The sequence below is a fragment of the Colletotrichum acutatum genome (genome assembly GCF_030867785.1).
Source record: "Colletotrichum acutatum strain CBS 112980 chromosome Unknown BDZ83scaffold_2, whole genome shotgun sequence".
Classification (NCBI taxonomy): Eukaryota; Fungi; Ascomycota; class Sordariomycetes; order Glomerellales; family Glomerellaceae; genus Colletotrichum; species Colletotrichum acutatum.
The window spans coordinates 388,199-401,415 of record NW_026848996.1 but is presented as its reverse complement, the minus strand read 5'-3'; the positions used below and the strand labels follow the sequence as shown (position 1 = coordinate 401,415).

Here is a 13,217-nt window from a genome sequence, read left to right as displayed (position 1 = left end):
GACATAGATCGTGACGAAGACAGGACCATCAACCTAGTCAAGTCACCTCGTGGTGTAGGCATCACTTCTTACAGGTCCCTATTTAGCCGTTGATGTAGGCACAGTCTTGTCGATGTAGCATATCACAACGGCGAGATAGATCTTTGCTTGGAGCACCTGCATCTGGAGAAAGGCTTAATATGACGAGCGACTATGCTACCACCTCAAGAGATTACACTCCCGTGTAGCGCGAATGCCGTCGTTGGACCAGAGCAATAACCCCCGTGATCGCAGTCCAAGCAATCATGGACTAGATCCCCAACATACGCAAGGAATCGCGAATCAGCTTCCCATCTACACTGACGGATTCTACGTGAGACCTGTCACAGCCACGACAGGCCGGTACCACAGGGCCATCACATCATATCCGGAATACTCGCCAGGGTAGCCGCCGCTAAGCGATTCATCGGATCCCAGCCGATTCATATCCCACTTCTTCCAAACGAGATCTCGAAACGTTTAAGCTATCGAAAAAAGCACCGGGCCGGCCCTTGCTGCCGCTTCATAGAGCGCAATGCCACGAGGACCTCCCACCTTGATTCCAGTGCGGTTCTCTTGCCCATGTCGTCACTAGGCACCCACTTAAGCCATGCGTGCCATCAGAGTCCCGGGCTGGTCTTCTCGGCTCCGGGGAGAGCCGCCACTGATCACCAGTGGAAAAAAGGTTGGCCCAGAAGAAGTGGAGTTTTAGCGTACTTTTTTTTTTGCAGCCGAGAAGCACACATACGCGAGAAATCGCCACTTCAACCAAGACGTCACTCGACTCGACTGCGCGGAGAATTCCCATGTTGCAGCGTGGGCCCCGGCTGTAATCCATCGTGCCATCACAGCTCTTCCGCGGAATCGATGGGCATCTTTTAGCATTAGCCTGATACATACGCCCGGTGACCTGGTTAAGCTGACACGGTGATATCAACAACTGCGCAAGGAAAAGATCGCTCGACTATAATTGCCTGCCGGTAGTCAGAAAAGACGTCTGGATGATGGCACACTCGCTCATCGAGATTGCCTAGACCAAACAAACGTAGAGCAGCCACATGGCGATCCGGAAATAGCAGGCAAATGCTATGGGTATTCATAATACTGCACTTGATTGGCATCGGCTATAAACATGACGGCTGCATTGCCTAGACTCCAGAGATCTGGTTCGTAGGTAAATTGAAACTGATGTTGGCATGGGCCGGTTGGGCGATGACCGTCGGGGACGATCCTTCTCCTTATTTTCTTTTCTTTTTCCGGACATGCACATCTGGAGCCTAGGCCCATCATCGAACTTTTCAGTCGTATCAGGCTGGATAATCAGATTAGAATGTACGGGAGCCAGACGCCAGTGAGCAATTTCTTAGGAAAACCGATAGCGAATGCGCATGCGTTTATCAATGCGAAAACGTGGAAAGGAGATAGGCGAGGATTATCGCATTTCCAGCCTTCACATCCCAGATATGACAACGAACCAGTGTCTGAGCTTTGAAAATGTTATCCAGCAAATCTTATCAAGCTGGTAGGGCACCGTGAACGCGTTCAATGTTGATAAAAGTGAGGACTGAAGTGTTACCGGATCGTGTGCGGGTAAACGAAGGCTAGAATCTGCGCCAATGACGTGTAGGAGAGTCGGCTACGGTCGAGACTTCTTATGCCAACCTGTTCGCATGCCAGGCACAGCCAAGTCCTTGCAGCGGCGTTGAGTCTAAGACCTGCAGACAGGGATAGTTAAGTAAGCACGCGGTCGGTGAAAACAGTCAGGCCCTTGAAAACACTCTAGCGTGGCGAGCAGGCAGTGACGTGCGTGGCATGGAGAACTTGAAGTCTGGAATGAAAGTCGTTATCATTGGGAAATGTGAGACAACGATAGGTATTTTCCCAGGTCGGCTTCGCAACCCCGATCCGGATGTCGATGAAATGTGGGACGGGGAGTCCGAGTCCGGTACCTCACCCGGGTGTCACCGGGTATGGGCGGGCCTAGAATTTCGGGGCGGGAATGAGAAGTTGTTCGACAAGCTGCGGCCCGGCAGACCAATATCGGTCGGATAAATTCGATGGTTGAGAATGCCCTACAGCACCTGCATCGACGGCATGGCATAGGTGCCATGCTCTGTGAGTAAGCACGCAAGATACGATGCCCATAGCGGGTTTGAGATCGGCGTCCTCCGCACAGGTAATTCCTTCCTCGGAGTCTGGGCCTCGTGTAGCATTTGGTGTTGAGTGTGGGTTTTCGATAGCAGCCTTGCCACTACTCATTTTGCATCGCGAGGCATGCTGTAGCGCGCCCCTTGTCGCATTCAAAGTTATGGAAGAAGAAACGACACCCACGTTGTCAAAGGTGAAACCCGCGACTGCAGTGCAACAGCAGGTATTCGCAGGTCTGACGGCGGGGCGCCGTTTGCTCAAGAGCCAAGCACTAAGCCAACGCACGTTTTGTGGTGGAGGAATCTCCGACACGATTGCCGGTTCAGGATCAAGGGCCTAGATTGAGAGCTCAAATCGGTGCCGTCGGAAAAGCCGTAACCAAGCAGAGCGTGGCATTCCACCACAGGGCCACCAACGCAGATACCCGGTCTGATCCATCAGTATGGCTCTCTGAACATCGAGCCCGCAGATCGAGGATTGGCGCGGACGGCCGTCATTGGCTAGGTAATCTGGGGGTTTCGGCGCAGCATTGTCAGCCAGGCTGAGGAAGCGCGGGTGGCTTTGTCTCTGTCCATCACAATTACTCTCCGTTTGCCAGAGCTTGAGCAAGTTTGCATTTTCCTAGAGCTGTGATGGCGGGCGGCCAAGGTCTGAACGCAGATCGAGTTGGAAGTGAGTCGTTGCCCTGGCCAGGGGTTCGAGTTCCGGCACCTAGTTATGTATCAGCCCCGGACCATTTGATTGGGAGCAATGTGTGAATAAGGCAAGGCAATTTTAGCCTTTGGTGCACGCGGGAGCAGCGGCCATGTGCTGCTGAAGAGCCATCGCGAAGTGCGGCTTTCTAGCAGATGAGTTTTGAAGTCTCCCTCGGAACCTTGGGAAACAGTTGATTTTCTTGTTCCTTCTCATGACTCGACTTGACTACGGCCGGGGTTTTGCAACCCGAATGGCGTACCCATACGCTCAACCATAGCTTGAACAACTGGCGGGTTGGGAGCGATGTGCACCTTGGAGAACAAGTAAAGAGTCTTGTCAGAACGCATGATACGCCAGCGAGTTTTAGCTCAGAAAATACTGGAGCTGGCACCCTGGTTCAGCTGGAGCTTGGTGTGATGTTGACGAATAACAGCCCATCTTTGAGCTGTTGAAGCTCGTCGAAACAGGGAGCTCAGCTGCACATTCATTCAGCTGAGCTACCTAAAGTAGGATTTCGAAGTATCAACCAACAATCCGTCTCTTTTGATTATTGGCTCTCGGAAAAGGAAGGAGGGGAGGGAGAGGCACATGGTATCCGTAGGCAATTATCAAAGCTTCCAAATAAGTTGTGCGCGAAATAAGTCCCCCGCAGACTGCAGTGTTGATACGGCGAGTTAAACCGGAGACTGACTCGATAGCGTTCACGAAGGCGCTGAAGCTTGCGAGGAGACTGGAGTCTGCAGGCTCTGCTCTTTTACCGAGCTGTCATTCCCAATCCATCCATGGATCGGCCGAGTGGCTGTGGCGTGTAGTGGTTGTGTCTCCGTAGTAGGGACGGCGGCCGCGACGGCGGCGGCACCAAAGCCAAAGACAGAGAGTATAGGAACAAAGCGGGAACGTTTGGTAGTGTTCGATGATTCATCATATTCCCCAGTGAAAGCCGCAATCCGCCCCGAGCTCCAACATCATTGCGACCTGCATTGACAGGCAGGGAGGTGGGTTGAAGATGGGTTTGCGCTCTGCCGGCGATGCTCGGTTGCTGCAGCTTGACACACGACGATGGCATCGATCGGGTGGTTCTTTTTTTTCGCTGATGGAGTCCGATGGTTCAGGGAATATCGTGGATGGGAATCTGCGTTGGCGAACACAGCGAGATGGCCAAGGGTGTTGAATTCGGTAAGCTCTTTCGGTAGCTATGCCAGGGGCGATGCAGCTGGGAGTTCTGGGACTTGGGAGTATTCGTATCTCATTGCTGTCCACGGAAAAGCAGAACCCGATGAATCAGAGATGTGACAAAGGCGAGCAGCAGGAATATCGGTAGGAACGTGAGGTAAGCAAGTGAGGCGTGAGGTTACTGGGAGTACTAGGAGTGCTGGGCTTGTCGGTGGCCTGAGGGTTGTGTGGTCCCCTGGTAGGGCAGCAGATACGTACCGACACAGTAAGGTAGGTACGTACTGCATATTTTACCTAGTAAAGAGAGGTGATCCCCACTAAAACTAGCTCCATGGATCCGTCCGGGTGGACTCGATCTCTGGAACCCCGGACTTTATCTCTGCATCAGAAGTACCTCTCGATCTCGGTGCACTGCTATCCATCTTTCCCATGCCCTCACCATCGCCATGCAATCCTGCGGCCCTTTTTTCCTCGCTCCTTGCTATGTGCCGGTACCAGCGCATTCCCCATGCCACGTCTCGGCCTTTTCTACCATGGAAATTGCCTCCCCTCCTTGCGCAGCATGCATGTACTGTCATATTCTATGTATCTCATCACTCCTGTCTATGGTCGGGGAGCCACGGAGTTGACCCCGGCAACCACCATGGCCGCCCTCCTTGCCTCATTCAGAATCGACCGACAGGCAAGAACACCGTTCCAGTTCGCAGACAAACGTACCAATTCCTGTCGAGGTCCTCCTGTCTCTTGGATATGCATGGCAAATCCAAATCTGGCGGCTACCCGAACAGACTGGGAGGGGGTGGCCGGGGGGGGGGGGCCCAGACCTGGAAGGATCATGAAATTTCAGGGTCCAATGTGACTTAGTCTCTCTGCTCGCCATTCGAGAAGGAGAACATTGAGAGGAGGCGTCATGACTACTCTAAGCCATCGGCGGTTTGTCCGTGCAAACTGATTGGACCTCTTACCATTCTCTTTCTCCGACGACGTCCATTCCATTCATGTCTGCTTTGCGTACCTTACTACGTACAACCTGTCGTCCTCCAGTCCATCGTTGCTGCTTCATCTATCTCGCTGGATCAAATCTCAGAATAACAGTACATATCCTACGGTCAGATTTACATCAACTTTCTTCCCAGCACGCGGTGCCTATCTCACTGCATAGTACTCCACCCCTTTAGCGAGTTTGCGTCGTAAACCTTCCGGGTTCAGCTCAGTTGGGACGGCGGCTCGACCTTGTATTGTGTTCCAGTGTTCATCAAGGACTGCGTAAACGACTCTCTCTGCAGAGTTCCAGCCAGCTAGAAGTCCCAAGTAAAAAAACGCCTCGGGACTTTCTTGCTCATCTGGACGAAAAAACTCTGCCCTTCTTACCCGAACCAGAGGCGGCTCCGTTCTTGTTCCTACATTATTATTACAAAGAGACAGATCGTCCTTCCCCCTTCTCTCTTTCTGGCCACTCTATACACTCACTTCTTACCTTGCTTTCCCATCTCACGCCCGATCATCTAACCTAAAAGTCGATGCCGTAGCTCTCTTGCAGCCTCATCATCCGACCACCCTACCATCGCATCGCGGCAGGACCCCTGGACTAGCGGCTGCTGCGTCATTCTCTCTTCGGCCCCAACCTAACCTCACCTTCCCTTCCACTCCCAGGCCCCCCCTTCTCTCGAGAGACCCAGACTCCAAGGTTTCTCCTAGCTTGTTCCTTGCCCTAAGGGGAACCCTGTCTCCCGCTCCTCGCCTACCCTTCCCTTCTAGTCAACCTCCCCCTTCTACCTATTGCCTACCTATTTGCATCTCGCCCGCAAATCACCTTTGCACTTTCTGTGGCGACTCCAAGACTAGTCTCTTTCCCAGCTGGTCGGGAGCTAAAGCAGATCTAACGGCTTCTCTTACGCCATGACTTTGGCTTAGACTCCTACCAACGCAAACTTGTCTTAACCCACTCCCTCGCTCTCAGCAATATCCCTTCGAGATACTGTCTCTCTTCATCTCTATTTTGCCAATGACTCCAGTCTAAACACAAACGAACACTCCATCAAACTACAAAAAACAACAACAGCATCTATCTGACACTGCAACGAAAAAACTCGATTTTATCCAAACCCGGCTTTTACTAGAAAGCAACATCCAAAGAACATCTATCTACGATGACGGCGTCCAATATCCTCATCTACCTGCTCCGGCACGATCTTCGCATTGCGGACAATCCTATCCTTCATCATCTCGTAACCGCGTCTGACCACGGTTTCACTCATGTTCTCCCTGTCTACGTATTCCCGGCACACCAGATCGAGATTTCCGGCCTCTTGCGCGAAGGAAGCAAGTCCCCTTACCCAGAAGCTCGCAGCGAAATTGGCAAGTTCTGGCGGTGTGGACCTCACCGGACAAAGTTCATCGCTCAGTCTGTATGGAACGTTAAAGAATCCCTCGAAGGCGTAGGAAGTGGCTTGGCTTTACGCGCAGGCAAATTCGGTGATGTCGTTGGAGACCTTCTTGAAGGATTCGCAGACAAACGCCAAAAGGTCGGGGCGGTCTGGATGGTTGAGGAAGAAGCTACCGAAGAGAAGAAGGATGAGAAGGCAGTGGCCAAAGCCTGCGAGAAGCACGGCGTTCAGTTCAAGACTTGGTTGGACGAGAAGTACTTCATTGACGAGTAAGTGTATCCCGGTTATCAAGACATCTTCGGTCTAACAATTCTCTTTTCAAACAGTCGCGACCTCGGCTTCAAAACCCCCAGCGACCTTGCAGACGTTTTCACAGCCTTCAGAAAGACCCAAGAGCCGCTCCGCGAGAAACCGAGACCTACGCTGGCTCGCCCTGCAAAGGGTTCCCTTCCACCCTGCCCTGAGCAGGCCGTCATCCCTCCCCAGCAAGCACCATTCCAGATCCCATCCACCTACGATGCTCTAGAGTCTGGTCTTCTCAAACCTCTGAAATGTCCTTTCGAGCAAGAGCCAAAGTTCCCCGAGAAAGCGACTTCCGTTCATCCGTTCAGTGGTGGCGAGGATGTAGGCATCGAGCGTCTGGATCACCTTGTTAAGACAGGTGCCATGTCTAGCTACAAGGACACTCGTAACGGTCTCCTCGGAGTCGACTTCAGCACCAAACTGTCAGCTTACCTGTCACTGGGATGCTTGACGGGTCGTCAGATTCATGAGGCTTTGGTCAAGTTTGAAGACGGACAGGACGCCAAGTTCAAAGATACGCCCGGGTATGGGAAGGGAGAAAATGACGGAACCAAGGCTGTGCGATTCGAACTCCTTTGGCGCGACTACATGCGTCTTTGCACAAAGAAGTTCAGAGGACAGCTTTTCCGCGTTTCTGGTTTCAAGGCCGACAAGACACCCAAGTGGAAGTCTGCGGACCCTGAACACGTGGTTTCTGACGATAACCTTGGCGCTTCGCCGGATGATATTCAAAAGACCCTGAACAGGTTCCTTGAGGGAACCACCGGCATGGGATTGATTGACGCTTCGCAACGCGAGCTATACCACACTGGCTACACTTCTAACAGAGCTCGTCAAAATGTGGCTTCCTTTTTGACCAAGCATCTCGGCATCGACTGGCGGTACGGAGCCGAATGGTACGAGTATCTTCTTGTCGATTACGACGTTAGCTCGAACTGGTCCAACTGGCAGTACGTTGCTGGCGTCGGCAATGATCCTCGTGGTGACAACAGAATCTTCAACCCTGTTAAGCAAGCCTTCGACTATGACAAAGACGGAGAGTACGTCAAAGCTTGGGTTGTCGAAACTCGAAAGGTTGGAAAGTTGGAGAATGTGTTCCAACTCTGGACTACACCGGCGGATGAACTCGAACGTCTCGGTTTGAACAACAACATCATGATCACAGACCCCATCAAGAAGATTGATTTCTCGGTGGAAGGGAAACCCAAGACCGGCAGAAGGCAGTATAACAATCGCCGAAGGGGTCGAGGCAACTCCCATCAGAACAACGGGTCCAACGGTGGATCATCACGAGGACCTCCACCAGGATCAGGAAGCTCTAATGGAGGCTACGGTCACCCGAATGGTGCTGCTTCAGACCACGGTTCAACAGGCCACTCTTCATCTCGGTCGCCACCCAATGGCCCTCAGGGATATCGTACCAACAGAGGAAACGGCGGATTCCGTGGCGACTCCCGCGGTGGCTATCGTGGCGGACGGGGTGGTCGTGGTGGTGGTGATGGCAGCAACGGAGGAAGTGGAGGAGGCTACCGAGGGGGCCGTGGATCGTTTGGCGGTGGCAGGGGAGGAGGCTTCAATACCTACCACATTGCCAACATGTATCCCTTGGCAAATAATCAGCCGCGGCCACAGTGGACAACGGCGGCGTCTTTACAACAGTCGTAGGTCCTCTGTAGGTGCAGGAGGAGGGTTCGCGGCAGAGATGGGCAGCGGTATTGGCAGCTTGACCCCCACCGCTGCCCATCGGCCCCCATCATTGCTCGTCGCCGCTCACCGTTGCCTAGAAACCGTCAACATTGACTTGGCATTCTTCAACAATATACCCGTACTTCTGGGAGGTGTGTGACGGTATGAGACGGCTACCGACTATATTGATACACACTGGATGTCGAGATGAATAATGGAGAGAAGGGTTATGCTATGGTATAGCGTAGTGTCGGGTGTGACGCGCCTTTGTAGTGGCGTTGCCATAGAGAATTTTATGGCATTCTTCAATGAAGGATGGGATCAGAGTGTGGAACAGGGTGGTTAGGAACTTGATTGCGCAGTGAGGAGCCTTACGATCACTCGCAAAGGTAGGCTCCTACAGGAATTGTACAATACCCACGCATGAAGCGTGCCCAGCACTTTCTTGCTTATGTATAAATTGGTATTTCGAATCGTTACTTGGCAGTGCGATCTCATTGGCTTGGTTGACTACCTAGCTGATAAACATACTGCGCACGCCTTCTATTTGGAAGATGAGTAAGGCTCGTTGGAAGTCAAGGGTTGTACCTGGCCATGTACCAGGTTTACTCGATGATCTAGAACCTCTCAAAAGTTTGGTATCTTGGAACCTTCCAGTGTCTTGGAGCTGTGTGTCCCATGGATAGAACGACAGAGTCGCACATGATCAAGAAACAGATGTAGACAACGAGCGTGTATGTAGAGGGACATAGTAAGCATAATTGTAACAGCTTGTACAACTCCTGGATACTACGCTTGATCAAAATACAGAAATTGACGCAGCCCTCTCTACTTGAGTTCAACTCCCCCTTCCCCCCGACTACATATCAAGTACGTGAGGTCCTCAGTGAACGGGACACCACGCAGGCGAATCAAAGTCTCGCGATGTTCATCTTTGTGAAAGTGTCAGGCGGTGATATAGGACGTTGGAATAATGCCTCTGGTATGTTGAACTGATTTTGAGGTATCCCGAGTTTTGTCTATTTTGCTTCTTTACTTGAGTTCCACATCTATCGGTACACATCACTTTTCAATAACTTCCTGCCCCCCTTTTACTCGCCTCAGCTTCAAGGCCAGTGGCAACTGAGATAGCATGTAACCCTTTTGTAACGCCACTGAATCCACGTTGATATCCTTTCCCCCTTATCATACCCTCCTCCTCTTCAAACAACAAACTCTACGTTTGACAAACCCTCCCTCCCCCCAGCCTAGAACCTCCCACCAAGAGGCTGCACCTCAATCCCCTTGGGCACCACAAAAAGCCCCTTGGCCTCAACAACAGTAGCTCCATCCGGGTCCTCCATCCTCCCAATAATCCACAACTTGCGATCCGTCTTATCCTCCTCGTCAGGCCTCTCCTTCTGCCACTCCGGCAGCGCCTTACCGACACGCACGATATACAGCATCCCGGGCGTCACAGGCACCTTGAAGTCCATGGCCAGCTTCGCCGTGACGGCCGTGTTCGCAGTGAAATTCAGCGCCGCGAGCCGGCCCATGGCCTCGTCCATGATGGTCGATAACATCCCGCCGTGCACGACGGACGGCCAACCCGACGTTCCCTGTCCGAACATGATGGCGAGGATGAGTTCGCCCGTGTACTTGTGCCGAAACACGATGTTGACCAGCCCGAGGCCGTTGGGGTTATTCAGCGCGGGGCCTGCGCAAAGGTGGTGCGCTGTCCGCTCGGGGGAGAAGTCGCGGTACGGTTCCCAGTTTTCCCAGTCCGAGGTCGGGAGTTGGGGGATCGGGTTCCCCGCGGCGCCGGGATCGGTGTTGGGGGGCATGGAGGGGACGAGGGACTGGAGGATGGGGTAGTCTTCGATGGCTTGGAAGGTGGCGTGGGCGCGGAAGAGGGGGATCTGGTGCTCGTCTGCCTCGACGGGCGGGTATAGGAAGGGGGCCGTGAAGCGGATGGTTGCGATTTGGTCGTCGGTGAGCTTGTAGCCTAGGGCGAAGAAGAAGAGGGCCCAGAGGGCGCGGCGGAGGAGGATTGAGCGGCGGGAGGAGCCGGCGGCGGAAGGGATTGCTCCGACAGCAGCCGAACCGGGAGGGCCGCCGGGAATGCCCCCTACTCCTCCCGGTAGTGTTGACGGTGGTGTCGTCGAGAGGAGGGCTGTGATTTGTGCCGGGGTGAGGTGGGATAGGTTGGAGAGGGCGGCGTTGGCGGCGGCCTGCTGTTGCTGGGTTTGGAGAGGGGACTGCGCGATCGGTGGCGGCGGCGGCGGGCGCTGGGCTTGGAGGCGGCAGGAGGGCGTGGATGTGAAGGGTCGGAGGAAGGGTCGCGGCGCGATGCGATGCGCGGGGACGAAGTCTCGGAGGAGACGGCGAGCGGGCGCTCTGGGTATCATCTTGAGAGGCTTTTTGTCTGTCGAAGTACTACAATTGGCGCATTCGGTTTTTCGCAATGAAACTGAGCGCTGTGTATGGCTGACTCAGTTGGTTAGAGAAACGTGGTAGTTCTTCTCCCCCGTGATGGATCGAGGTGGGTGAAGAAGGAAACTTGGCGATTTGAGCAGTTGTCGATGGAGGGTCTATTTTTGATGGAGACCTAGCTATCTTCATTTGTGTCCCTGGTTTCTCGGTGAGCCTTCGCAGCGACTCGGTGAGCCAACCAAAATTCGGTGAAGGAGCTTGGGCCAGATGCCTCACTTGCAGGCTGCGCACGGATCCTTGCTTACATAGCTTCTGGAGCAATTCCGGTGGACCACGAAGCTTGACGTGATGTCACTGCTACGACGCTTCGATCGGACGGATCGATCTCTGTGGGGAACACGAAACAAATGCATCTCATCGTGGAGCTGGTATCGAAGAAAGCGGCGTGGAAACGTCTTTTTTCATCCTGGATCACGTCTATGTCATACTGCTACCACTCCTATGGACGCCATGCTATCTATTCGTAATGCCTCTATCAACGCCATCAAAGGGGCTTTAGTTGGGGGAGAGAGGAGAAAGAGAGGAAAGAAAAGAAACCAAGAGACAAAAATGAAGATATCTAAGACGTTACCATGAGCTCTCTAAGCCCAAGCCAGGCCCTGAATCAAATCTACGCGGCCATCAGCGTGCTCCAGGCCACCCAGATGCGGCGCGACTTGGGCACTGTCGCCCGCCCGCTCCCGTCCGCCGCAGCGCCGCCGTTGCGCATAAGGACCCGGCCAATTTCCATATAGCTCTCCACGGCGACGACCATGGGGCCGCGCGCTTCCGAAGGAATCCACTTCATAGAGTCCCTCGCCTCGCCATAATGGTCAAAGGCCTTTGCGAGGATGCGACGCCGCACATTGCCGGCGCCTTCGCTATTGGGATTCACGAGGACATCCTTGGGCGTCAGGCCCTCCTCCTTGAGCCAGGACGTGGGCAGATAGACGCGGCCAATCTTGGCGTCTACGGCGATGTCGCGCGCAATGTTGACGAACTGCAGCGCAAGGCCCATCTGGCGCGCTGTGTTGCGGAGGTAGGCTTGCATGTAGTCGGGCAGGTTGTGCTGGCAGTGGCGGAAGACCAGCTCGAGACAGGCCTGTCCGACGGTGCTAGCAACGCGCGCAGCGTAGAGCTCGAGATCCTCGGGGTCCGTGATTGGGAAGGCATCTTTGCTGAAGGAGAGGTCCATCTCGAACCCCTTGAGGAGCTCGGCGAGGGGTTCGCGGGGTATGAGCGATGAGGGGAGGAGGTCCAGAGCCGAAAGAGCGGATTCTGGGAAGTTTTCGGCAGCGTACTTTGCGGCAAGCGGCGCCGAGGTCGCGTCGGGGTCCTTGTAGAGCATGCTCAGATGGCGGTCGAGTTTGGAGATCCAGGAGGCGGCCTCGTCAGGGGTCTCGGCATCGTCGACGAGATCGTCGGCTAGACGGCAGTAGGAGTAGCTGCGGAGAGGAGCAGTCGGTCAGCGATATAGGGTTACATTTAGGTTGAGGGCGCTGGAACTCTACTTACAGCAGCGTCAGGTCGATCCGTAGGCGGCCTGGGAAGACGGAGCTGGCGAGATGGAAGCTACGACTTTTTCTGGCCAGTCTGGTGACCGCCTGGCGGATGCCCAAGATGCGCTCCATGTTGTACTGAGATGAGGGGAAAACACGAGCTCGTAGCAGTGACATGGACAAGGCGTCAGCCGGCTTGTCGAACTTGTCTGGGAATGCATCGCAGACGGCGACAGCCTTGTCAAAGGCTGCCACGCCAAAGACAATGAGCATGTTGGTGACAAGGAAGAAGGTCGCTTCTTCGATTTCGAGGCTGCCAAAGAGCTTTAGTTCGAGTTTTGTGCCACTTTCAATGGCCCAGGTGCCGCGACCCAAGGCCATCTCGTCGACGACCCATAGATAGATGGTAGGCAGTAAGATGGGTAGAGCTGTGCAAGCCAACGGCAGGGCCAAAATGAATTGCGCCGTGATAGTCCAGGTGAGGAGCGCAAAGGAGCATGCCCACACCAAAATCAGGCCCAGGTAGGTGCCTCCACCCTCCTTGGCGATCAGCCATGCACCCAAGACCACGCTGCTGAAGAGCGCTAGCTGGCCGAGAGGCTTCGCCGTTTTTATCCATTTCGGGAGCGTGGCGGGGGAGTTCAGGTACTGAGCATGAAGCACAGGCTTGTTGAGGATGATGTAGAGTTGAGCGGTGATGTAGGTTTGTATGACGAAGAAGAATAGCTCCTCAATCGGGATATCATAGAGGGTCGGTCCCAATACCGCGTTTGGGGGATACGTCCAGATGCCGGTTCTGATCAGGTACGAATCCCAGGGAATCGTGGCTGCAAAAGCAATTGTGACGATGAAGAGG

At 54.0% G+C, this 13,217-nt stretch overlaps 3 protein-coding genes across 3 annotated transcripts; 1 reads left to right on the top strand and 2 right to left on the bottom strand.

The window, feature by feature from the left end:
• Positions 1-6,185: 6,185 nt before the first annotated feature.
• Positions 6,186-8,390, top strand: BDZ83DRAFT_564535 (DASH family cryptochrome; the record flags this gene model as incomplete). The annotated part of the gene is made up of 2 exons (XM_060503649.1): positions 6,186-6,691; positions 6,749-8,390. The coding sequence occupies 2 exons, from the start codon at positions 6,186-6,188 to the stop codon at positions 8,388-8,390; spliced, it is 2,148 nt and encodes a 715-aa protein (XP_060371572.1).
• Positions 8,391-9,658: 1,268 nt separating this feature from the next.
• Positions 9,659-10,798, bottom strand: BDZ83DRAFT_646019 (HotDog domain-containing protein; the record flags this gene model as incomplete). The annotated part of the gene is made up of 1 exon (XM_060509906.1): positions 9,659-10,798. One exon carries the CDS (start codon positions 10,796-10,798, stop codon positions 9,659-9,661), a length of 1,140 nt encoding a protein of 379 aa, XP_060371571.1.
• Positions 10,799-11,493: 695 nt separating this feature from the next.
• Positions 11,494-13,213, bottom strand: BDZ83DRAFT_564698 (terpene synthase; the record flags this gene model as incomplete). Its single annotated transcript, XM_060503672.1, has 2 exons — positions 11,494-12,307; positions 12,378-13,213. Coding segments are annotated over 2 exons (1,650 nt in total), but the record flags the coding sequence as incomplete, so codon positions are not given.
• Between the last annotated feature and the right edge of the window lie 4 nt (positions 13,214-13,217).